The 26,672-nt window shown below is 47.3% G+C and overlaps 2 protein-coding genes, 1 long non-coding RNA gene and 1 pseudogene across 7 annotated transcripts in view; 2 read left to right on the top strand and 2 right to left on the bottom strand.

Moving 5' to 3' along the window:
- The window catches only part of SLC5A10 (solute carrier family 5 member 10), a 47,817-nt gene extending 45,407 nt beyond the window's left edge, over positions 1–2,410 (bottom strand). For both annotated transcript variants that reach the window (XM_084760902.1, XM_084760903.1), the window contains exon 1: positions 2,245–2,410. In XM_084760902.1, the coding sequence (XP_084617028.1) occupies positions 2,245–2,358 (114 nt within the window). In that variant the 5' untranslated portion in view covers positions 2,359–2,410. The remainder of the gene's footprint in view (positions 1–2,244) is intronic.
- Positions 1–26,672, top strand: part of LOC311585569 — a 138,797-nt gene that overhangs the window by 1,770 nt on the left and 110,355 nt on the right. The window lies entirely within an intron of this gene.
- The window catches only part of PRPSAP2 (phosphoribosyl pyrophosphate synthetase associated protein 2), a 40,541-nt gene continuing 24,941 nt past the window's right edge, over positions 11,073–26,672 (bottom strand). For all 3 annotated transcript variants that reach the window (XM_084760911.1, XM_084760910.1, XM_084760912.1), the window contains 4 exons: positions 21,103–21,251; positions 18,810–18,880; positions 12,119–12,265; positions 11,073–11,707 (listed from right to left, as the gene is read on the bottom strand). In XM_084760911.1, coding sequence (XP_084617037.1) covers positions 11,549–11,707; positions 12,119–12,265; positions 18,810–18,880; positions 21,103–21,251 — 526 coding nt within the window. In that variant the 3' untranslated portion in view covers positions 11,073–11,548. The remainder of the gene's footprint in view (positions 11,708–12,118; positions 12,266–18,809; positions 18,881–21,102; positions 21,252–26,672) is intronic.
- LOC311585553 (isochorismatase domain-containing protein 1-like) lies at positions 12,272–18,800 on the top strand (annotated as a pseudogene). The gene has a single exon. The product of its transcript is annotated as an isochorismatase domain-containing protein 1-like (transcript).

The following is a 26,672-nucleotide window of genomic DNA, read 5'->3' as shown; positions in this document are numbered from 1 at the left end:
GAGTCACCCTGGCTAGTGACCCTGGTTTCTATAAGAAAGCGGGCCCTTCTCTCTCTACCCCCTCTCTTCCTCTCTCTTCCCTCTCTACTCTCTCCTTCTTACTCTTTGTGTCTCTGTCTCTGTCTCTCTCTGGGGTACCCCTACCCCCTTTCTTTCTCCCTCCATGCTCATTTAAAAAACTCGGTATAACATAAAAAGAAAGAAAAGAAAGTTAGCAGGCTGAGCAAGCCATGGGGAGCAAGCCAGTAAGCAGCACCCCTTGTGGCCTCTGCATCAGCTTCTGCCTCCAGGTTCCTGCCTTGCTTGAGTTCATACCCTGACTTCCCTCAGTAATAGGTTGTGACCTGAAAGCTATATGGTGAAATAAATTGTTTCCTCCACAAGTTGCTTTTGGTCATGGTGTTTTATCAGAGCAACAGAAACTCCAACTAAGACAACCACAATCATCATTTCTTCACCTCTACCACCACCACCACCTCTACCACCACCACCACCTCTACCACCACCACCACCATCACCTCTACCACCACCTCTACCACCACCACCACCACCACCACCTCTACCACCACCACCATCACCACCACCACCACCTCTACCACCACCACCACCACCACCACCTCTACCACCACCACCATCACCACCACCACCTCTACCACCACCACCACCTCTACCACCATCACCACCACCACCTCTACCACCACCACCACCTCTACCACCACCACCACCACCACCTCTACCACCACCACCATCACCACCACCACCATTACCACCACCACCACCTCTACCACCACCTCTACCACCACCAACCACCTCTACCACAACCTCTACCACCACCACCACCACTACCACCACCACCACCTCTACCACCACTACCACCACCACCTCTACCACCACTACCACCACCACCACCTCTTCTTCCTCCACCGCCACCACCTCTACCACCACCACCACCACCACCACCACCACCTCCACCACCACCACCACCTCTACCACCACTACCACCACCACCACCTCTACCACCACTACCACCACCACCACCACTACCACCACCACCACCACCACCACCACCACCTCCACCACCACCACCACCTCTACCACCACTACCACCACCACCACCTCTACCACCACCACCACCACCACCACCACCTCCACCACCACCACCACCTCTACCACCACCTCTACCACCACCACCACCACCTCTTCTTCCTCCACCGCCACCACCTCTACCACCACTACCACCACCACCACCTCTACCACCACCACCACCTCTACCACCACCTCTACCACCACCACCACCTCTACCACCACCACCACCACCACCACCTCCACCACCACCACCACCACCACCACCACCACCACCACCACCACCTCTACCACCACCTCTACCACCACCACCACCACCACCACCACCTCTACCACCACCACCACCTCTACCACCACCATCACCATTACCACCTTTAAAACATCACCACTGTTACATTTCCATCCTCACTATGTCCAGCAACACTAACCACCTTCTCTCTCTATCACTGGCACTATCCCTCTACAGATCCAATGGTGGCAGCAGGCTTGTGTCTTCCTGGGGCCTCTTTGGTAGCTCTCACCCTGTGAAGTAGGTGCGGCCTCCACCCTTCAGTACAGAGTGGACATGACCAGTCCCCCATTCCCCAGGCTCCTATCTTGGGCCAGGATTTATAGAAAGAAAGAAAAGGATAGTGGTTCTTCTACACAGAACCTCAGGGCTCCAAGGCTGAGGCAAGGAATTGACCTAAACAGGGTGCAGTGAGGTGGGACACGGCCGGTGTGTTGTACTCCCTCCCACTTAGGAGTGTCCTAAAGATTGGCATCGAGATGACACCAAGGAGGGCCTACTTCCACTCTGTGGCCCCTGGGTAAGTCTAACTCCCATTGCTTTGGCCTTCCAGAGGTTGGAGGTGGGGTACAGATGGGGTACAGATGGGACATAGGGAGGGACCTAACAGTTACCTAGCAGGGCGTCTGCTGCCAGTGATCTTTTGCTGGGTTGAATCACCTGTCTGTTTGCTCAAGGGAGAGAAGCTGAGGTCGGGAATTATGAGCACCGCAGGACTACCAGGAGCTTCGAGGCCCTGAACACCCTCCCGCCTCTGGAGTCTTCATCAGAGACTCTGGCCCAGGTAGGGAATCACCACAATTCCAGTGTTCAGGCAGCAGGCCACACCCAGTTCTGCCCTGAGAGCCCAGTGGGCCACCGCAGGTTCTTACCCATATGCCCACAGCCACGTTCAAGGCAAAATATACAGCGATGACAATGATGTCAGCGATGCTCAGCTGGGATCCTGGAGCGTGGAAGTCTCCCGTGGAGTTGTCCCCTGCCATCTTGCAGCAAGTGCCGCTCTGAGTCCAGGGACGGAGGAGAAGCTAGGTCACGAAGGGCTTTCTGAGCAGAAGTAATTGATCATTAAACCAAATGAAAAAGTGACATCTCCAGCCACCACGATGTGGCTGCATGCCAAGGGACTGCTTCAAAGCACAGGCATATCCCTCTTAGCTCCCCAGTGGCATGTGAACCCCAGAGAGCAACTGGGGTGATGTGGAGAAGTGAGGGCAGAGAGAAGGAAGCTTTTTAAAACTCCCAGTAGTTTGGGAGAGAAAGGGAAGGGAATGGCTCCGAAAGAAATGACAGTGCCCCAGTTTGGCTTCACCTAGATTTAATTTAAGTGTGGAGCACTGGTATGGCTGCCTAACCTCTAGGGACATCTTTTTGAGTGACAGGTATGTCCTTGGAGTCAGTTGGCTGAGCTGAACTCAAGATGGTGGCTCCTGACAATGCCAAGAGTGCCCTAGGCCAAGCCCTAAGTCCTATCACCACTATTTATCTTCCTTTTCTCTCTCTCTCTCTCTCTCTCTCTCTCTCTCTCTCTCTCTCTCTCTCTCTGTCTCTCTCTCTGTCTCTCTCTCAGCAAGACAGACCAAGGACCCCCTTCCTGTTCTGTAGTTGCTCCCATGTCACGATCAAAGCCACCATGCAGAGGAGGTGATAGCTCAGTGTAGCCGAGGAAACAGAGGCTGAAGGCTACGGTCCCCATCATTCACAGGGCAGAGCTAGGTTCTCCTGCAGATTTAGACGCGGGTCTCAGTATGATGGAGTGGTGGCTCTGGGTTCACTGTGACTCCACCAAGGCTTGTCACCCACTCACATTAGTGCTCAGCAGGCTGCACCTGCCTCACGCTCTGCTCAGTAACTTGGCTCGTGTTCTGTGAAACACTTGGAGTTTAACTGCACACAAAACCTTCCAGAAGTGTTAATGAATAGTGGCTGCCACCACAAAGACACGGTCTACGATCCCACCTAGCCTGCTATTTGGCAACCCTGAGCAGAGACTAAAGGTTAACTCTTTTGTGTGGGACAAGACCAACATAGGACATTGAGTTTCTACTGAGCACAGGCTTCAGCAGGCCTGAATGGCTGTCTTCACTACACTTGCTGGGAAACTGGTCTCAGTGGAAGTGATTGCCTGCAGTGTCTGTGAACCAAATACCCACTTGCACCAATCTGAGATGCACTGGGTGACATCCAGATGTATTGAGCGCAGTGGTTTGAATTAGAATGGCCCCCATAGGCTCATATATCTGAATGTTTACATCATTAGGGAGTGGCACTATTTAAAAAGATTAGAAGGATCAGGAGGTGTGGCCTTGTTGGAGGAAGTGTGTCACTGAGGTTTCAACAGCCCATGCCAGGCCTAGTCTCTCTCCCTCTGGTTGCAGATCAGAATGTAGCTCTCAGCTGCTGCCCTGGTGCCATGTTTTACTGCCATATTCCCACCACAGTGATAATAGACTGACCCTCTGAAACTATAAGCCAGCCCCCAGTTAAAGGAGAAGAGTTGCTTTGGCCATAATGTCTTTTCACAGCAATAGGACAGTGACCAAGACCCTAGCCTGCCTCAACAAGATGAGTGGCTGAACTAACAGTCATCGGTAACTCTCCTCAGCAGAAAGTAAGGCGCTGACAGCCTTGCTCACCTCCAATCGAAGATAATTTTCAAAAAGAAAACTGCGATTTGCTAGTTCTGTCCTGAAGGACGCAAACGTGGGAGAGATGACACCCTGCTCCTGTGCCAGCCAGCCATATTTACACACATGAGTCAGGATATAGTCTGGTCAACGTGGCCCAAGAAAGGCAAGGACTCCTCACCTTGTTGAGGCGCTAGCTGCTTGCTCCTCAGTCCATTTTCTCTTACTATAATTGAATTCCACAGACTAGGTAGTTTATAAAGAAAACGCATTCGTGCAGCCCATTGTTCTGGGGGATGCATTCAACCATAGAGCCATCCATCCAAGACAAAGTCCCCCAACTCATAAGACCTGCTTACTGAATGAGTTGGTCATTGGTGTGGGGGCTGGGACCAGAGCAAGACAGTTGTACCCAGCACAGAGCACTGGCACCCAGCAAGTGTGAGGTTGAGGAGCACAGCCAGATGAAAGGCTGTGGCAGGCCAGGGGTGAGCTTAGTCACGTGGGAGGGAGGGTACATGATCGCCCTGAGGCTGAGCACCGTAGGTCTCTTCTGGGTCATCTTAGAGAGGAGCTCTGGGTATGTGTGGCTTTGGCCTTCTTAAAAGGGCCTCATCTGAAAGAGGCATCTTGAGGGGAAGTTCCAGTCAGCTTCCACCACGCTGGAAGCAGCTACAGCTTTTGTGTGGAGATCATGGTTTTGGGACCATGGCACAGGTCTGACACTGTGTGGATGAGCTGGAAAGTGCTGGAAGCCCCACACGAATGAGTTCCATATGCTCTGAACAGCAGGTAAGCTAAGCATAAGGTCAGGCGGCGTCTATGGATGTGTTGTTTGTTTCTGCTATGTCAACTGCCTCTTGATCCTACAGAGGATAGTCACACAAGTTGAGCTGCCAGAGCAAGACTGAGCACAACAGAACTCTGGAAATACTCTTCTCAGCCTCCCAGGCAATTACACACAGAGATGTGGGTGTAACGAGGCCTCTAGCCTGGAGATGTCACATCCAGGGAAAAGGCCAGGCAGCTTCATCCTGTGGAATGGGATATAGTGGCTCCGCATGTGAAACAGTAAATGGCAGAGCTAGAAGATAGCAGACAGACAGACAGTAGATCGAGGCTTGGGTTTGTGGGGGGGGACGACACTGAGGTGGACTATCTTTTTGGGTAAGAGACTTAATAGAGGCATTATTAACAGCACCTTAATGCAGGCCAGTGGGCAGTTGCATGGCAGGAGCTTGGGCACAAAGCAGGGCACAGGGCCCTTCTTACAGGGCTCAGGGGAATGGGGAGGGCCCATGGAGTCAGGGTGTTTCTGAGTCTCTTGTGGGTACAGAGGAGAGAGAGAGGAGAGAGAGAGAGAGAGAGAGAGAGAGAGAGAGAGAGAGAGAGAGAGAGAGAGAGAGAGAGAGAGATTGAATTGCCAAAAAGGAATGTGTGACTGTGTGTGCAGGAAATGAGGAAGGGGGCACATTTAGTTTGGGTGTGCCCATTATACTAGTGCAAACGACGTGCTGCCACCTGCAGCCCTCTGATGTTCCAAAGCCTGGCAACCCGAGGTCTGTACACTTCCTTGGGGAAGTGAGCCCAGCTATTCTCCTGACATCACAGCACCCGAGGTGTCTGTTAGGGAGAGAGAGCCACAAGCATGCTCTGAAGAGGGCGACTGACATTTCCAGAGCAAAGAGGCTGCGGCACGTGAGCGTGGCCCAAGCAGAAGTCTGGTCTGGATTCTGACAGACAAACAAGTGGTGTTAGATGGCTAGATAGATGATACGGAGACAGACAGACAGATGATTAATAATGGATAGGTGATAGGTTGATGACAAATAGATGAGAGAGAGAGGCAGATAATGGATGGCAGACGATAGGTTAATAATAGGTTATAGATAGATGATAGGTGCTAGAAGACAGCAAATAAATGGTATCTGAGCTGCTGAAATATTTAGGACTCAAAGCAAGTTTGCATGGAGACGGGAGAAGACAGAGGGTGAATGAGAATCTTCACTTTTCATGCTCTGACGTGGCCTGAACATTTTGTAAAGACCGCATGCAGCCTCCGCCTCCGCGTAGCTAGGCAACCCCCATCAGGCTGGAGCTCCTTGGGGGGCTGGTTCAGGCTGGTCCTAACTTCCCCTTGGAGAAGCCCGAGGAGAGTCTTGTGGGGACCTGATGGAAGGCAGTGGTGATGGACTCACCCCTTTCACTCCGTTCAGTGCCAGACGGGCGACACTTCCTCGAAGCCGCTGCCCACCTGTGTGCAGCCCCTGCATTTGCTGTACCCTGTAACCTCCTGGGGCCCCTTCTTGCCTGACTTCCCTTGTGTTTGCTGATCCAGTGGTTGAGCTTTTTGGTACTCGAGTCTAGGCAGCCACAACGCAGCCCCCATCATCCCTGCCTCTTCTCCAAAGCTTCAAAGGCCAGTAGGAAGGAACCCCTGGGGCCACTCATGTCCCCGCCGCCCTCATCACCGTCACTAATACTTACTGAGTGTTCACTGTGCACCAGGCACTGTCTACCTCACACTCTCTGGTGGATGTCAGTGTAACCAAATACCTGACAAGAGGCAGCTGAGAGGAAGTACTTATTTCAGCTTCGGCTCATGGTAAGGTGTGGCGGCCCGTGCCACCGCGGTACCGAGTCAAGGGTGAGGGACTGCGGATTTAACTCATGCACACACACATGTACACACACACACAATAACACAGCAGGTTCTTCGTGCTAAGAGAGCAGCAGCCACAGCAGCAGCCGCTGCAGCAGTTTATTATTCTCATCGTTCAGAGTTCCAAAGAGACTTCTTATGGGCAGCAAAACAGGAATCCTCCTCCCAGGTGAAATCCCTCAAGAGGTGATCGCACACAGGAGGAAAAGTCTTGAGGAAGGGAGGGGTGCGTTCTCAGAGCAGTAAACATGACTAGCTAAACAAGATAAACACAGACATGGAAGCTGCTAGAAACAGGACATGAAACAGCAAGACACGCAGGCAGTCCAGTCGGGCCTCGTTCCTACAGTAAGGAAAGCATGGCGCCCCTAGCTTCGGGCATGGCAGTTCGAAGCCGGTCACATTTCCCCTTTGTCCACCAGCCAGGCTTCACTTCTTTAAGGTTCTACAACCTTTACAACCAGCTAACACACAGGCCTGTGGAGGACAATTGATACATAAACTACAGCACCCATTAGCCAAGGTACAGAGACACAAAGGAACCTGCTGAGGAGCACATGGAAACTAGGAGGGAAGGACCCAACTGTCTACCCACCTAGGTCTCCTCCACTGCCTGCTATGGCTTTCAGTGTGGGTGTGAACAAAGGATCCTGTTGTAATGCTACGCCCTGGAATTTCCCCAGTCTCATGCTGAGTAAAGGAAAAGGCCAAAGCCTGGTGCCAAATAGGAGAGAGACACCACGCCATTCTGACAACTCACCACAGCCCAGACAATGGGTCAGTGAAGCATATGACCACACCTTGAGCAGGATTATTTAGTTATGCATGTACCTTTAAATCTAAGCCTCTGTCAGGCCCTCGGGAAGATGGACTTGTCCTTTTGTTCTTTTTCCCAGTGTGGCCACACTAAACAAACTTTCTCTACTTTCGTGAGTGTCTGTTTAATTAGCTCACTGGAGATTAGTGGCCAAACCTAGCTTGTTAGGTCTGCCCAGAATCAAGAATGCCAGAACAACACAGATAACAGAATTTATAAACGATGGTGCCTGCCTTTAATCGCAGCACTTGTGAGTTGGAAGACAGAGGCAGGAGGATCTGGGTGAGTTCCAGGCTAGCCTAGTCTACAAAGCAATAGAGATCCTGTCTCAAGAAGCAAAAGACAGAAACCCTGTCTCAAAAAGCAAAGACAAAGACAAACAGCCGGGAGTGGTGGCACACACCTTTAATCCCGGCACTTGGGAGGCAGAGGCAGGCAGATCTCTGTGAGTTCGAGGCCAGCCTGGTCTACAAAGTGAGTCCAGAGCAGCCAAGGCTACACAGAGAAACCCTGTCTCGAACAAACAACAAACAAGAATGTTAAGTTTCATTAAGTGCTGTGTGGGCTACAGGATAGGTTGGTGATGATGTGCATGGCTCTGGGTTTACCAGGAAAGTAGAAAAAGGCAGAAGAGCGTTTGTAAAATACATTGGTCCAGCTGATGTGGGAGCAACTGTGTGGTGAAGAGGGGCTGGAAGTAAGTCATCTAGAACATCTGAGAGGCTGTTAGTCATTTCACAAGCCACTTATGTGGGGCCCATAGCTGAGTGGATGAGCTAGTCTTGTTAGTTAAAAATTTATTATTCTACGTGTATATACGATGGGGGGTGGGCATGTCACAGCACACATATGCAGGTCAGAGGAGGAGTTGTTTCTCTCTCCACCTTTACATGGGTTCCAGGGATCAAATCCAAGTGTCAGGCTTGCGTGGCAAGTACTTTTAGCCACCGAGCCATCTGGCCAGCCCTCACTATTTCTGTTAATGCTTTCTTTTAGGTTACTGAGTTATCCGCAGCTATTTTCGTATTTATTGGTGACAGTTTCGTACATGTTGCCCTAGTTTCCTACTGCCATGAAAACACCGTGACAAAGGCAACTTACAAAAGAGAGCGTTTACTTTGGTTTTCACAGTTCCAGAGTTTCGAGTTCATGAGTATCACGGTGGGGAGTGTGGCAGCAGGCAGGCATGGCGCTGGAGCAGTAGCTGCGAGCTTGCATCTGACCTATAGGCACAGGCATGGTATGGGGCCACTAACTGGGCTTGGCATGGGCTTTTGAAACCCCAAAGTCCTCCCCCAGTGACACATTTCCTCCAACAAGGCCCTATGTCCTCATCACTCCTAACTGGTTCCACCAACTGGGGGCTAAGCATTTAGGTACATGGGTCTACGGGGGCTGTTCTCATCCACGGGGCCACATATGTATGGCGTTTAGTCATTTCCGCCTCCACTGCTCTCTCACTGGGCCTCCTTACCCTGACGCTCTTCCTCCCTCCAGCATGCACGCTTTCAGTGTGTTCCACCCAATTAGGACCCCTGCAGGAGTGTGGGTGGTAGGTTATTCACCTACCATGGGCAACTTACCAGGGGGAACGCCACTGAAGAGGATGACACACCTCCCCGGGAACCATCACCTTTCCTTCCTCAGTGGCACCTTCTGGCACTACAAAGCTGGCTGGCAGGGACGACGCTTCTGGCTCAGTTCCAGCTTAATTTCTGTGCTCTGTAACCATGTGGCTGGTGACTTCAGCAATAGTATCTTTCTATCACATTCAGGCGGACAACCAAGAGTGTGTATTGTTTGGGAGCCTCTGGGGTTTCCCTGACCAATAAGGCATCCCATACCTATCTGACTATTGAGAGCTGGGCCCCAAGAAACTAGAATTCCCCAGGAATCTCAGGCTGAGAGAAGGCAAAGGCTGAAGCCTGGGGTGGAGACGTTGTCCTCCAGAGAGAAGTACAACTTGTCAGACCACTTCAGAGGAAACGCTAGAGCTGAGACCTTGACCAGGACTGCTGAGCTAAGCAAGCCTACTAAGTCTGAACCTGAACCTCCGGGACCCTGAAGATAGACTCGGGTGGAGGGGGTGCCACTGGACCGCTTGGCTCCTCTTCTTAAAGTGGCCGTGTTGAATACAGCTCCTGTTTTTCTAATTGTCCTATTGCAGGTGAGGGGCTTGGCCTAAGTCGTTGGGGCTGCCACTACCCTGCTCTGACCCTAAGTACCACTTCAGTGCCACTTTCATGCAGAGGCAGGCATGTGGGTGTTTGGTTAATACTCAGTGTCTAAGCCCTTTGCTTCTCTGAGACAGCTTCCTTGTACCTCAGACAGGGAGTGGCGATAAGGCTAATAGTGATGGGACATTGCCTGACATACAGTGGCTTTCACTTAAGAGTGGTAATTTCCACTCACTCACAGAAGCTAGCAACTTTAAAAAAAACTTTCAATATAAATATTAATTATCACCCAAAGGCTAGGTAGGCAGTTGGTGGTTTAGCTAAATTCAGATCCAGATTAAGGCCAACAAGCAAGCAAAGCGAGACCAGGAGGGACCGCTGGGCATGTTCCAGCTCTGCTACACGTGTGGCCAAAGTGGGCCGACCTGTGGTGTGTTCATCTCAGGGACTTGGAGACTCAGCTATTCAGAGCATGTGGCATTTTACAGATCCCCACTGCTCTTGCAGAGGCCTGGGTTCGGTTCCCAGCACTCACAGGGTGCCTCACAAGCTCCTGTAACTCCAGTTCCAGGAGATCCAATTCTCTCCTCTGACCTCTGCAGGCACCACTGGCATATACATACGACACACATGCAGATAAAACATTCACACACATGAAAAAAAAAACCTTAAAACTGGAAAGTCTAAGACAGATAGACAGACAATTCTGTTGGGAGCCATTTTTTGAAATGCTTAACAGAAGCAGGCCAGAGAACTTATGACCTTGGTTTGCAAACTTTCACACAGCCTTGAGGACTTGGCAAGATCCTTGTGTTGGTTAAGAAAGTTTATTATTAATTCCAGGTGTGGATGTGAGCTTGATGTACGTCTTTGGCCTTGAGATGAAAGAAGTCTAAGCATATAGATAACTAAAGGGATTGTTAGCTTTTGTTTCTGTTCCAGCAATCTTCTGGTTCACACAGATGAATATTGTGAAAAACTCTGAGAGAAATAAACTGGGGGTTACAGTATTTACTGTTAGTCCTCCCGAATATTTGTCTTTTCTTTCTTATCTCTTTTGCTGTATCTTTCCTATCTTTTCCTATATCGTTTTTATTTCTCCATCCTCACGGCCCGTATCCAGGTACTGGTCGATATTGTCCAGAGTGGGCTCTGGCCATCTGTGATGCTGCCCTCACAGAACCTCCTCACCAGCATGACTTACTACACTGATGCTGGCTGTGAGCCCCACTTCTGCTTCAACTAAGTGACTTTACGTCAAGAACTCACAGGGCCTCTGAGCACCTGTAAGAGCAAGGGCTGCTTCTCCAGAGAAAGCACAGTGTGCAGAAGCTGAAGAGAGCGACGTGAGTGGCGGTGTGACCGCCCTTCAGTGGCTGCGTAGGCCAGCTGGAGAACAACTGCCCATGTACAGGGGTTAAAAAACAAACACGAGCTTTTATTCTTTTTCTTGCAGAAAATACATACAGCCACATACTCTATAAAAGCATTTCTAAAAATGTATTGCAACCAACAGTAGCTTTTTGGTTTTCTGACTATAGATCATTGACAGCAGATCATTTGATTTAACTTTTTTGAACACTTGGAACTTTTTTTAAAAGGCTGAGCTTAAAATTTTCATTCAAGTGTATTTTTTAAAATGGTTACACTAAAAACAATCAGGTTTTTAATTATTTTATTTAAGAGGAGGTCTTTCTATTATAAAAATTACCCCAAACTCACAAAACCTAAACCGACATTAAAAAGTTGGTCCTTGTACTTTCCCAGGAATCAATCAGGAGGGTGTAGGGAGAGGGAGGGAGGGTCAAGTGTACCTGGCCAGGCATGGGCCCTCCCAGCATGCACGCTGGCCTTCCCACCTGAGCTGTGGGCGTTCTGCCACAGGAGAACCGCTCAGTCATCTAATCCTATGTTTCTGAAAAGATAGGACATAGACTCCCCGTTGTGAATGCGGCGGATAGCTTCTGAGAGGATCATGCTGATGTCCACAGTCTTGATCTTGGGGCACTGTAGCTTCTGGATTTCATGTGGGATTGTGTTAGTGACCACCACCTGTGTGTCACAAGAACCAAGAGCATCAGACAGCAAGCGGCCTCAGGGTTGTTGTCTCTTCAATCAGCTGGGCATGCAGCACACAGCTGGAGCCTTCTAAGCATCACTCTACCACATACCTCAAGTGGGTGAATGACACAATAAGAAAGTCACAACTGAATCAGGCCATACCTCATTCAAATGGGAAAGCTACACAGTAAATGAAATGCAGACATGATCATTTTTCATCCATCCTTTTTTGTTTGTTTGTTTTTGAGACATGGTCTTACTCTGTAGCCCAGACTTATGTTGAACTCATGGCTTGCATCTTCTATTCTTAACTAAATTGAGTTTGTATTTGTTCCTGCTTTGTTGTTAAGGACGTAGACAGCCAGTGCCCAGGCAGCCCACCCTCACTGCCAACCCTACTACCTCATCAATGGCAGACTCTTCAATCAGCCGGGGAGCATCAGAGGATAACAAGCCGTGAGTTGCCATAACAAAGATCTTATACGCGCCTCTTTCCTTCAGGGTCTCTGCTGCAGCAAGAAAGCTGTCCACATCATCAATGATGTCATCCTATCAAATCAAAGACAGTGCAAAAGGCACATCAACACTTGCAAAAACAGGCTGGGCAACTAAGAAGAAAGGAACTACCAGGGCGTACTATGGCATCTCTGGCTCAGGCTCAACACCATGGTGGCATATTCCTGTCCCTGCACCTCTCTAGCCCTCCCAGGCTTCTCACACAAGTCACCCCCTCCTTGTACAGCACCGATCATTTGCAGGGCAGTTCCCACCAGGCCCAAGGCCCTGGGAAGGAGGGAGGTCTGCGGGATGACTTTGAAATGCACAGGAAAGCTTTTAGATGCTTCCAACTCTAAGTAATAGAACTAAGGTTTTCCCAAACACTTTCTTACTTCTGTATGGGAAGATGTGAGAGGGTAAGTCTGACTGGAGATGGGCTCTTCCTATGTTGTCCAGGTGTCCTGAATGCCTGGGTTCAAGTGATCCTCCCACTTCCTTCTCCTGAGTAGCTGGGAGTGCATAAAAGCCGACACCAGCTAAGAAAGGCCTTTGAAAAACTTCTCAATTAAGCCGGGTACGGTGGCGCACGCCTTTAATCCCAGCACTCAGGAGGCAGAGGCAGGCGGATCACTGTGAGTTTAAGGCCAGCCTGGTCTATAAAGTGACAGTCAAGGCTACACAGAGAGACCCTATCTTGAAAAAAAACAAGCAAAAACACCCCCCAAACCAAAAACAAACAAACAAAAACTTCTCAATTATATTTACTTATTTATTTTTGTGTGTGTATGCGTGATCGAGGGCCATATTGTATGTGTGAAGGTCTGAGGTTAAAGATAGTATAATAGGGGGCTGGAGAGATGGCTCAGAGGTTAAGAGCACTGTCTGCTCTTCCAGAGGTCCTGAGTTCAATTCCCAGCAACCAGATGGTGGCTCACGACCATCTATAACGTGATCTGATGCCCTCTTCTGGCCTGAAGGTGTACATGCAGGCAGAGCACTGTATAGAAAATAAATAAATCAATCTTAAAAAAAAAAAAAGTATAATTAAAGCCAGGCGCAGTGGTACACATCTGTAATCCCAGCACTCAGGAGGCACAGGCAGGAAAGACAGATCTCTGTGAGTTCGAGGCCAGCCTGGTCTACAAAGCAAGTCCAGGACAGCCAAGGCTACACAGAAAAAACCTGTCTTGGAAAAAACAAAAACAAAAACAAGTAGCATAATAAAATCTAGGCATGGTGGTACATACCTTTAATATTAGCACTCAGAGACAGAGGTGGGTCTCTATATTCAAGGCCAGCCTGGTCTACAGAGTGAGTTTCAGGATAGCCAGAGCTATGTAGAGAGACCCTGTCTTTAGAAACACATTCTTTACAGTATCAGCAAGCTTGGCAGTTCTTTTCTATTAAATATTTGTTTGTTTGTTTCTTTCTTTTTGTATTTGTGTACTGTGTGGATGTGCATGCCATAGCATGTATGTATTACTACACCATAGTTTTGCAAGACAGAACATCTTAGTGAGGTTTCTATTGCTGTGATGAAACAATATAACTCGGGGAGAAAAGAGTTCACTTCACTTTACAGTTCTATAACATAATCCATCACTGAGGGAGTCAGGGCAGGGACCTGGAGGCAGGAGCTGCTGCAGAGGCCATAGACAGTGCTGCGAACAAGCTTGCCCCTCATGGCTTGCTCTGTCTGCTTTCTTATAGAACCCAGGACCACCAGCCCAGGGACAGCACCACCAGTCATGAGCTGGGCCCTCTCCCATCAATCACTAATTTAAGAAAATGCACCACAGGCCTGCTCACAGGCCAATGTACTCGGGATATTTTCTCAATTGAGGTTCCCTCTTCCAAAATGACTCTTGCCTGTGTCAAGCTGACGTAAGAACTACCCAACATATAGAAGAAACATGTTTTTTTAAAAAGCACACCTAAGCTGAGCTAATAGTACAGACATGTAACACTCCCCGCTACTGGAAAGGCTGAGGCAGGAAAAGTAAGCTGAGCCGCAATTCTAACTGAAGGGAAGAAACAGTTTAAGGCCAGCCTCGGCAACTGTCTCAAAATAAAGAGGGGTAGGGTGCAGCCAACAGCAGATGCTGTCCAGCAGACACAGAGCCCTGCTCAACCCTGAGTACTAGAGGAAAAAGAAAGCCCAGCTCCAATGTGGAGAAGACTGCAGCTGCTGGGCTGGGTCTGCACCTTCTGTCACTACACTGTGTCCCTGAAGTAAACCAGCGGGCACTTAACTGTGGAATGACATGATCCCCGAAAGGGTACAAACAAAATTACCAAACCACAGGAAAAAATACAAGGCACCAATGATGGTGTGTGTGTGCCTGCTACAACCCCCCTTTTTTTTCTTTTTCTACAACCCTTTCAAAGGCAGTGGCTCCAGCTATCCCTAGAAACTATTGTCAGACGGGTCAGAAAACGGTGCAATGATGCTCAAAGCAGTACTGTTGGGAATTAGGAAAAAAGAAAACTTCCCAATGTGGAGAACAGAGGCATCTGCTGTATGGAATCACAACACACTATCTAGTAGTGAAGACCAACTGCAAGTGCACATGGCACCACTAGGTGGATCGACCACAGCCTGGGCCAAAAGTCACCATGTGCAGACACACACTACATATAAACTCTCAAGGCCTGCGGGGGCTGAGGTGGGAGGTGGGGTGTGGGAGGGCGTGGGAGTGTGGGAGGGGTGCCATTGGGCGGCATCCCATGCTCTTCTGCTTCTCCGTGTTCTCACAGCCCGCATCAGTGGCCCATGGTGCGGGCTATGATGTGCTCATCTAGAAGTTCCTGAGCCTGTACGGCGACCAGCTCAACAGGCACCACAAATTTGTGGTGCAACTCTTTGCAGAGGAGTGGGGCCAGTATGTGGACCTGCCCAAGGGCTTCACAGTGCGACTGTAAACTGCGACTGGTGCCGCTGCAGATCCAGTTTACAAGCCTGGGAAATCTCATCTCAGAGCACTGTGTTTTTCTGCGGTGACATGCAGGAAAGGTTCCGAACAGCCATCAGGTACTTTGGAGACATTACTAGTATGGGGCAGAGGCTGTTACAAGGAGCTCGGATCTTAGGAATTCCAGTTATAACAGAGTGATACCCCAGAGGCTTTGGCAGCACCGAAATTGACTTAACAGGAGTAAAGCTGGTTCTTCCAAGGACTAAGTTTTCTACTGTGTTAGTGGAAGCTGAAGCAGCATTGTCCATATTGTGTTGTTTGGAGTAGAAACACAGGTATGTATCCAGCAAACTGCCCTGGAGCTGGTCGGCTGAGGCACTAAAGTTCACAGCGTTGGCCATCTCCTCAACAAGCATGACTGACAGGATGCTTGCTTGCTCTTGAGCATCTTGCTCGAACTGGGATCACTGTGACCACCAGGGAGGCTGTTCTCCTCCAGTGGTGGCTGACAAAGACCACCCGAAATTAAAGGAAATTCAGAACCTAATTAAGGAGAGTGCTCCAGAGTCTGGTCTGCTTTCCAAACTATAGGCTACTTGAAGAATGGGGTCTGCCCCGCCTCCAGGTGATGGGACTGCAAGCCAGACAAGCTTGTCTCTACTAGAATTAAAATGTTAAGTCAACAGCAGCTCCTCCATTGCAGCTCTCAGTAACATAACTGGCCAGACCACCGGGTACAGACAGCGTTAGTGACAATGGCAAGGCTCCAGGTGCTGCTTCTCTTGTTTCCTAATGGGTTTTTATTTGTTAAGACGAATTAGCATGGAGGTGCCTGTTTTGTCTACACTGCATACTCTGATCCTATCTTTCCAAGGTGCAACTCTGGTGAAGTTTTCTTAAATTGTGCACTTAAAAAACTACCATAATGATTTCACTTTTTTCTTTTCTTTTTTTTTATTAATTTATTCAGATTATATCTTAATTGTTATCCCATCCCGTGTATCCTCCCATTCCTCCCTCCTGCTTTCACCCTATTCCCCTCCCCCATGACTGTGACTGAGGGGGACCTCCTCCCCTGTATATGATCATAGGGTATCAAGTCTCTTCTTGGTAGTCTGCTATCCTTCCTCTGAGTGCCACCAGGTCTCCCCATCCAGGGGACGTAGTCAAATATGGGGCACCAGAGTTCATGTGAAAGTCAGTCCCCACTCTCCACTCAACTGTGGAGAATGTCCTGTCCATCGGCTAGATCTGGGTAGGGGTTCGATGTTTACTGCACGTATTGTCCTTGGTTGGTGCAGTAGTTTGAGCAGAACCCCTGGGCCTAGATCTGCACACCATAATGTTCTTCTTGTAGTTTTCTAGGACCCTCTGGATCCTTCTATTTCCCCATTCTCCCATACTTCTCTCACTTAAGAGTCCCAGTAGGATGTCCTCACATCTATCCCAATTTCCTGGTAAGTGAGGTCTTTCATGGGACATGCCTCTTGGGCTAGTGTCCAATTATAAATGAGTGTATACCATTTGAGTCTTTCTGCTTTTGGGTTAACTCACTCATTATGATCATTTCTAATTCCATACATTTGTCTACAAATTTCAGGATTTCCTTGTTTTTAATAGCCGAGTAGTATTTCATAGTGCAAATGTACCACAGTTTCTTTATCCATTCTTCTACTGAGGGACACTTAGGCTGTTTCCAGGTTCTGGCTATTATGAATAAGGCTGCTATGAACATGGTTGAACATATGTCCTTGTGGTGTACTGGAGCATCTTCTGGGTATATTCCAAGGAGCAGAATAGCTGGGTCTTGAGGAATCCCTATTCCCAGTTTTCTGAGATAATGCCAGATAGATTTTCAAAGTGGTTGTACAAGTTTGTATCCCCACTAGCAATGGAGTAGTGTTCCCTTTTCTCCATATCCTTGCCAGCATGTGCTGTCACTTGAGTTTTTGATCTTAGCCATTCTGATGGGAGTAAGATGGATCCCCGCTCCCCCCGCCCCCCAGACAAGGTTTCTCTGTGTAACAGCCTTGGCTATCCTGGACTCACTTTGTAGATCAGGCTAGCCTCAAATCACAAAGATCCGCCTGCCTCAGCCTCCTGAGTACTGGGATTTTGCGCCACCATGCTCGGTTTATGATTTGACTTTTCTATTGTGAAACATCTGTTGTAATGCCAGCGTAGATGAGTGTTTTCACTTCGTAGGCTGACTGGCAAATAATTCCTGGATGAGAAGTGACAAACAGGAATCTGGATGTGAATCTACTCCTCTCACAGTGTAGGAGTTGCTGACTGAGTGAGGTGCATTGATTTAACCAGAGAAAACTATTTTAAATAATGTATGTGTGTCTTGATTGCACTAGCTTTCTTATTTCTGCTACCATCTTTGTGGATTTTCTTCCTCTGGCTAATGGTCTGTGTTAATGTTCTTCCACTGAATATTTTATATCCTGATTGGTTATTTTAATTTTGTAAATATGAGTGATCTGCAGTTCTGGGTAACTGACAGAGGCATGCCCTAACATAATGCCTTTACAGTCTTTTTGAGTGCATCTTTTGGGATACACAGGAGTTGGTGGAGAATTAAACATTAGGTAAAATGTAGTTTTAAAATGCCTCTATTTCCCTCTGTATTTTCTTTCTCTGTCCTTCAAACACTGTTACTGGTGATGTTATCAACAGGACTCACAGGGATAATACTGTGGTCATTGTTAACCCAATGAGTTTATTTTCATTTAATAATTAGTGCTTAAAAAACTTTTAAAAGTATGTTGTGGTATGTGGAATATTACTCTTTTTGTATTAAATTAAAGAAAATATATTATGTGGGTGACAAAAAAAAATAAACCCTCAAGTCTCTACTTTTTATATTTTTGGTCGTGAGCCTAGCCTTTAGCAGCTGAGCCATTCCTCCAGCTCAAGTCTCTACTTTTTCAATGTGTGCGTGTGTTTTGCCTGTGTGTGCTGGATCCCCTAGAACTAGAGTTACATACGGTTGTAAACTGCCATGTGGGTGCTGGGTCCTCTGTGGGAACAGCAAACGCTTTGCATCGCTGAGCAACACTCCAGCCCCAATGCATTCTGGGCAGCCTGTGAGGTCCAGTAACGCCATGAAAGGAGACCCTTGGGCTAACCACTGCCTCTGGTGGGAGAGAGAAGAGACCGGGAAACGCTGCGCCCTGGTCCCAGGCTCTCCCCAGGGGAGCAGTGAGCTGCAGGCGTCTGATTCATTTTCAGCGTACCATCTAGTATGCGTGTATGAAATGATGCTGTGAGTTTTGGTGTTTGTGATGTTAGGGACCAAACCCAAGGCCTCATTGAACTACAACCCTAACTGCCAATCTATTTAAAACAGAATTAACTTTATCTTTTACAGTAACTGTAAAAAAATAACCTCTCTTTAATCCCAGCACTCAGGAGGCAGAGGCAGGTGGATTGCTGTGAGTTCAAGGCCAGCCTGGTCTACAAAGTGAGTCCAGGATAGCCAAGGCTACACAGAAAAACCCTGTCTTGAAAAACAAAAAACAACAACAAACAAAACAAAAACCTCTCAAAATATGAAAACAAACAGCTGTACCATATTCAGGTAACTATACATATACTACTTTCCCCCCCTTAAACTATTGCCTTTTTTCTGTTTGGGGCCAGGATGGCGGGAACACTAAAGGAGAATTACATACCACAATGATGGCAATCCTTCCTCCGACGTCGCCAACAACTGTGATTGGGGGCTTTTCTTTAGGAATCAGCACTGGTCAGAATGAAACACAAACACCTCAGTGCCAACGCTCAAAGGTGCACAAAGCCTTCAAAGGCTTTAGTAGTTAGCATTGCTGGTCATGGAGGTGTAGCCCTGACTACAGTCCAGGACTTTCTGCTTCCCAGACTGCAGCCATGTGAACTGTCCCTGCCTTAAGTTCCTGCTCCCACTCATGGACTTTGCCTCCACCATGCGTTCCCTACAGTGACACAATTGAATCTCTGAAACTGTAAGACAAAACCTTCCTGCCCTTAAGCTGCCTCTGTCACGTATTTTATCAAAGTGACAATGAAAGTGATAAATGCACTTAGGGAGGTGCTGCTGCTTCTGCTGAAGGTGAGCCACAAAAGCAATCCCAGGCTGGGGAGGTGGCTCAGCAGCTGACACACTTGCCACTGGGGCCATTAGGAGGAAGATTACAAGATTCTGCCATGGGGAATGCATTCAGTGCCCTGGCAAAAGTTTGAGATAGCCTTCTGATCTCCTTCAAGGTGGAAGGCTGGATTTGTGAAGAGCAGGCCCTGTCCTCACGGCTGACGGCACCTTCGTCTGTGATGTCTCAGCCTCCGGAGCCTTGAGCACTGCATCTTATTATACCAGATCAATTAGTAAGACAGAGAACTGCGTGCTCTAGCTTTGTTTATCAACATACAGGTTTTCTTTTGTTCTAAGCAGTTCAGAGTATTTAGAGGGCTGAAGTTAGCTGTGCAGATATGTTACCCAAAAGAATAAAATACTTAGAAATAAATTTAAAGCTGGGCGTGGTGGCGCACTCCTATACTCCCAGCCCTCGGGAGGCAGACAGGCAGATCTCTGTGAGTTCAGGGCCAGCCTGGTCTACAAAGTGAGTCTGGACAGCCAAGGCTACACAGAGAAACCCTGTCTCAAAAACAAAACAAAACAAAGCAAAAAACAAAAAACAAAACAAACAACAACAATAACAACACCAAAACCAAAAATCCCCCAAACCCTGCACCTCCCAAAAAAAGAAGAAAAGAAATAAATTTAACACTAATTGGCCAGGCCTTATCATATGCTAAATACATAAAACCTGCCCAGCACTTTGCATCCAATATAACATAACATTGAACAGTTTTGGGCATAAAGAAACTTCCTGCTTCCGCCAGCATGCTCTGAGATACATGCACTGAACAGATGCATGCAGCTCCCTGAGGTACTGCCCCTGAGTCCAAATAGCTGAACACATTCCTAGTCTCCCTAAATTTGGCCATATCATCAAGGGCTCACAGCTATCATAACTCAACCAGGAAGGGTGTCATCAGTTTCTGTCAACTCAAAAGTTAAGAGAGGCTAGGGAGATAGCTCAGTGAGTAAAGTACTCGAGTGAGAAGTTTGGGTCCTAGTACCTATGTTTAAAAATAAAAATAAGGCCAGGTGGTGGTGGCGCACGCCTTCAATCCCAGCACTCGGGAGGCAGAGGCAGGTAGATTGATGTGAGCTCGAGGTCAGCCTGGTCTACAAATCGAGTCCAGGATAGCCAAGGCTACACAGAGAAACCCTGTCTCAAACTGCACCTCTCCAAAGAAAACCAAAATAAAATAAAATAAACAAATAAAAATAAAATAAAATAAATAAATAAATAAAAATTCTGGATGTAGTGTGGTTTCTTGTCCTCCCCAGGCTGGAGAGGCTGAGACAAGAGGATCCCTGGGCTTGCTGCTCATCCAGTCAGGATGATGGCAGATGAGCTCCAGGCCAGTGAGAAACTTTGTCTCAAAACCAAGCAAACAGATGAAAAGCACTGAGGAAAACCCCTAACACAGACCTCTGGCCTCCATGTGCACGTGTATCTGAAAACATGCATGAATGTATAACTAACACACACACACACACACACCAAAGAGAACCCATGGGCTGCAGAGGTGGCTCTATGGTTAGAGGATTTACTTCTCTTCCAAAGGACCTGAGTTGGTTCCCAGCACCCACATCAGGTGGCTCACAATATCCTGAGATTCCAGCTCTAGGGGATCTGACACCTGCTTTCCTCTGTGAGTACTCTCACATACGTGGCATACAAATGCACATACATAAAAACAAAAATAAATCTATAATAATAATAATAGTAGTAGTAGTAGTAATAATAATAATAATAATAATAATACAATGAAGAAGAGAATTCATATTAAAATATCCCCTCCACAAATTCAGGCAGCTCAGAGAACAGTGGCAAAGAGGCACTTGTGGGCACTTACTTGGGATCTCCAGGCTGGGGTGGATGGCAGCTACACTCCTGACCATGGGTGGGGAGTGCCGGCCATCCACCAAGTCAGACTCAGCATCCTGGGCTTCTCCGTGGATCACTGCGATTCCCAGACGCAGACGCTCTGCAAAAGACTGCGCCCTGAAAATAACATTAGACATAAACAAAAAAATACAAAGAACTTCAGCCTGCCAATAGCCAGGCAAGTCACTAAGGGACATGAGCAAAATGTGTCTCCCAAAGGAGTAATTACCAAAGAGAATAACCACCTAGCGGTGGCTGTACACGCCATTAGTCCCAGTACTTCAGAGGCAGAGGCAGGCGGATCCCTGAGTTTGAGGCCAGCCTGGTCTACACAGTGAGTTCCAGGACAGCCAGGGCTACACAGAAAAACAAAACAACACACACACACAAAAACTAAGCAAACAAACAAACAAACAAAACCCCCCACAAAAAACAAGCAAGCAAGCAAGCAAAGAGAATGACCACTTCAGAGCCAGGAAGACTGAGTAAGGAGACTACAGGGGAGCTGCTGTTGCAGGGTATTTGATCCGATTGTGAACTCTAAGATTGTGGACTGTAAAAATCTGTTTGTTTGGTGTGGCTCAGCCCCAGCACATATCTTTAATCCAAGAGCTTTCTGTAACAGGATTAAATAAAGTTAACCTTAGGTCAAGAGGTGAAACCAGAAACCAGCTGACAGGGAGTGAACAGAAAGCAGGGACTTTGAGTTGAGGGCTATTTGAGACAGTGTGGAGGAGAAGGGGCTTTTGGCTTTTTCCTTCTGGGACGTGAGCTGAGTAGGAAGGTCAGCTGAGTGCTTTCTCTGCATCTGAGCTAGTAGGCTTTCACCACAGCATCTGGCTCCTCAGTCTTTAATAGTAAAATCAAAGGATCGGGGTTTTGTTTTCAGAAACAATAGAGCTGCTTCCATTGGCCAAATAGAACCTATGTGTAAGGAACGTCCTTGCAGCCCTAAGTTTTCTTTCTTGGAGTTGCTAATACTATTTGGGAGACTTCTCTGAGAATCAACCATATGAAACAAAGTCCATTTAAGCACTCATTAAGTATTACATGCTAATTTTTGTTGTTGTTGTTTTGCTTTGTTTTTGAGACAGGGTTTCTCTGTGTAGCCTTGGCTATCCTGGAACTCTGTAGACCAGGCTGGCCTCAAACTCATAGAGATCTACCTGCCTCTGCCTCCTAGTTCTGGGATTAAAGGTGTACACCACCACTGCCTGGCCACATAATAATTTTTTTAAAAGCTTTATGAAGGGATAATGGAAATAAAAGAAACTTTGTACTCCAAGCACACAACTTCAAAACCTGAGAACTTTACAGATTCAGCAGATGGGTATTCTACAAATAATTTCTTCTAATTTGGTAGATATACGCCCATACTGGCATCAGCTCAATGAAGACAATAAACTTAAATATCTATTAACATCCAGTAAAATCTGTGGCCCTATGTAATTCCTACTTTTGGCCCTGGTAACTACTGACCTGCTTTCTGGCAAGAAGCTTAACTTACTGTGCACTTAGCTTAACGTACTCTGTGCATGCTGAATCACAGTGTGCCTTCAGTGTCCTACTTTTTCACTCAACATACTTTGGAGATTCAGCCGTGTTACAGTCTATCAATAAAGAATATATTGCTGCTTATCTATTTACTTATTGATAGGCAATTGAGTTATTTCCATTTCCTCATTTTTAGTTTTTTATTAGGAATTTCATTTTATTTGTAATTCTATGTTCAGATGTGCCTGGTGTGGTTACATGCACATGAGTGCAGCTGCCACGGAAGCTACAAGAGGGCATCGTAGCCCCGGGACTGTCCTCTGTAAGTACTCGGCTGTGAGCTGCTTGACATGGGTGCTGTATTTGAGACAGGGTCTCACTACGTAGACCATGCTGTACTGAAATGCAGACATCCTCCTGCCTCTGCCTCCTGCTGAGATTAAAGGTGTTAACCTAGCATATATGGTTCTTTTATCGTCAAGCGTACTGAAGCGCTTGTGCCCTATGTAAGCGATCAAGCCATCCTTGCACCCACATCCACTCGGACGGTTCTTAGCTGCACCACCCAGAACTTCAGTGCCTCAGAATACAGGGAAAGAGGAGCAGACGCTGTGTCTTGTTCCAGAGCAGGGGACAGCACCAGTTTTCACCACTGGGATATCAGCTCTCAGTTCTTTACACATCTTTATCTGATGAAAAAGTTCCCTTCTGTTCTTACTTTGCGTAAGCCAGATTGAGTCGGATAATCATATGGCTTCTCTGCCTTGCTCCCTAATATGGTGACTGACATCCATAGGTCTTTAAACGCTGTACACCAACCTCAAAGGGGACGGATGATGTGCTCATCTTTACACATTGTTAATTCAGTTTGCTAACATGAGGTTTTAGAACTTTACCTCTTTGTTCACCGGGACATCAGCTATCAGGGTGATGAAGCCCTCAGAACAAGGCGAATGCACCTGTTGACGCTTTACAAAGTTAGCATTTGCTCTCCCATAAATGCGTGACAGAATTCACCATTAAAATCTGCACCTAGTTTGAGGCCAGCCTGGTCTGCAAACTGAGTCCAGAACAGCCAAGACTATACAGAGAAATCCAGTCTTTAGGGAAAAAAAACCCAAACTGCATCTAGCTAGGTGCAGTGGCTTATGTGCAGTCCCAGCACTGGGAGGCTGAAGCAGGAGGAAGGCTTTAAGTTCAAGGCCAGTGTAGGCTACAGAGAAGGACCCTGTCAAAAATTTTAAAAATGGATAGTTTATTGTTATAGTTATTTTTATAAAAAGTGTTTCTGTTTTTCTCTTAACCTGGCTACTACACAAATAATTGAGACTCTATTATATTATTGTAACAAGCTTCATAGCACTATTCTTAGCCCACTAACTAAGCTAATTTGGCTTCCTCCCAGTATACATCCCAGAGATACTTGCACTTTGTAGCTTTCCCTGCTTCAGCTCCCCTCCTCTGCCCCTAGCTGACTCCCTTACTTCCTCCTCTAACCGCTCCTCCCCTGGCTGGCAGGAAGTCCAGCCCTATTCTCTCCCCTGCTCAGCGATTGGCTGTAAGCTTTTATTGGCATAGCAGGGGAGAACTGGAGAGCAGTGTTTATACAACATTGAGCCAGGAGAGTCTCAGAACAAGGATTTTAACAAGATATTAGTAGGCACCAAAATAAGCATTTGAATTACACAATAACCTTATGCCTACAGTTTATATGACTTAAATCATATTTTTAAAATTTTCAGGCATGTTTGTCTGTACACCATGTGTGTACAGTGCTCGAGGAGGCTACAAGAGGGGCATAGGATTCCCTGGAGCTGAAATTAGAGAGTTCTTAGACACCAGCCCCCTTCTCCTCCTCCTCTCTTTTTTTCTCTCTCCCCCTCCAAATTTATTTAATTTTACATGTGTAAGTGTTCTGTCTACAGTACGTACATGCTCATAGGTGCTGGGAATAAAACCCAGGACCTCTAGAAAAGCAGCCAGTACTCTTAACTGCTGAGCCATCTCTCCAGCTCCAACTTAAATCATTTTAAACTCAACACCTGCTTTACAGCACAGAACTATTTTGTAGTACCTGGCTGACCTGGTGCTTGGCAGCCTTCCTGTTTGTTGGGCTGATTCCTGACCGGGGAGGGATGAGACTACTGACCATGCCTGAGGACACATCCGTTTCTCCTTATAGCTATTGTATTTTGAAAGAAAACCTGCTACTTAGTTTACAATGAATACAATTACTATGCTTTCCTGAAGACATGGCCTTTTCTATTCTTGGGGACTGATCATTGCTCCAGTTTGTCAGATATTAACACAGCCACTTCAGCTGTCTTTTAAAGAATCAGTTTCCTGCCGGGTGTGGTGCACACACCTTTAATCTTAGCACTTGGGAGGCAGAGGCAGGAAGATCTCTGTGAGTTCGAGGACAGCCTGGAGCCTGGTGTACAAAGTGTCCAAGATAGCCAAGGCTACAGAGAAACCCTATCTTGAAAAAGCAAACAAACAAACAAACAAACAAAAGAATCAGTTTCCCATGCTATGTTATTATCCTACTTTGCTTTCTGTTGCTATGATAAAGACCATGGCCAAAACCAAGTTGGGGAGGAAAAGATTTATTTGGCTTACATTTCCTGATTAAAGTCTACCACTGAGAGAAGCCAAGACAGGAACTTAAGCAGAGACCTCAGAGGAATGCTGTTTACTGGCTTGCTCCCCATACTTCGCTCAGGCTTCTTTTCTTCTTCCTTCCTTCCTCCTCCTCTTCTAAGATTTATTTACTTATTCACATATAGTATTCTGCCTGCATGTGTGTTTGCACGCCAGAAAAGGGTACCAGATCTCATTATAGATGGTTGTCTTTGCTGGGAATTGAACTCAGGACCTCTGGACAAACGGTCAGTGCTCTTAACCTCTGACCCAACTCTCCAGCCCCAGGCTGCTTTCTTATACAACTTAGGAACAATTGCCCAGTAGTGAGTGGTACCACCCACAATGGACTGAACTCTCCCACATTAATCAAGAAAATGTCCCACAGACCAATTTACTAGAGGCACTTCCTCAACTGAGGTCTCCTTTTCTTAGGTGTCTCTAGTTCATGTCATATTAGCAAAAGTCACTCGGCGTAGTCATGTTATCTTTTAACTTCAATTTACCCATTTCCACTCACTGCTGTGTACCTTGCCTCACCAGGACCCCGGCTACACAGCATGTCCATCCTCCCCACTGGGCCAGACTCCTGTGTGGGACCCTGGGTCTTTCATCTTCCTCTTATCAAGTACACAGGACCAAATGAGTCAAGTCTTGTTTTTCCAACACCAATAACAACTAAAAGCAGGCATTATCTACAAGCACACAAAAATGGCTAAAGAGAACCAGGGAGAGGGAGAGACCATACTGACTCATCAGTTCCACCTCAGGCACAGGACTGCACTTAGATGATTATGAAGAAGACAGCTGGGGAACAGTTTCCTGGGGATGGGGTGTATGTAGCATTCCCACCTGCTCCACAATTGAGGAAAAGTGCTGCTAGAGTGCTAGCAATCACTTCAGGAAATCTATACCCATGCGCAGTTGCTGGCAAGGTGCATTTTTATAAAGAGGCTCGACTCTCGTCAATAGAAAGCGTGACATTACTGTCTTGTGACACCAGAAGTTCTCAAGCACACCCAAGAAATGGAACTACTGGCTTGGTCCTATCAAGAATCAATTCGCGCTGGGCGTGGTGGCGCACACCTTTAGTCCCAGCCCTTTGGAGGCAGAGGCAGGCAAATCTCTGTGAGTTTGAGGCCAGCCTGATCTACAAAGTGAGCCCAGGTCAGGCAAGGCTACACAGAGAAACTCTGTGTTGAAAAACCCCAAACCAAACCAAACCAAACCAAAAAACCCCACAGAAAAACAAGCAAACAAACAAAAATCAATTCACATTTCTAAGGAAAATATGAAGAGCCTTCACAGGAACAGGGCTGTGTTACCCAGTTAAACAAAAAAGGTGAGCTGTATGCTTATGTGTGTCTGAGCTCAAAGAAAAGGGGATGATGAGTCACAACAGAG

The sequence above is a fragment of the Acomys minous genome (assembly GCF_964271855.1).
Source record: "Acomys minous genome assembly, chromosome: 16".
Lineage (NCBI taxonomy): Eukaryota > Metazoa > Chordata > Mammalia > Rodentia > Muridae > Acomys > Acomys minous.
Note: the sequence above shows the minus strand (reverse complement) of the source record. Positions and strands in the feature narration are given on the sequence as shown.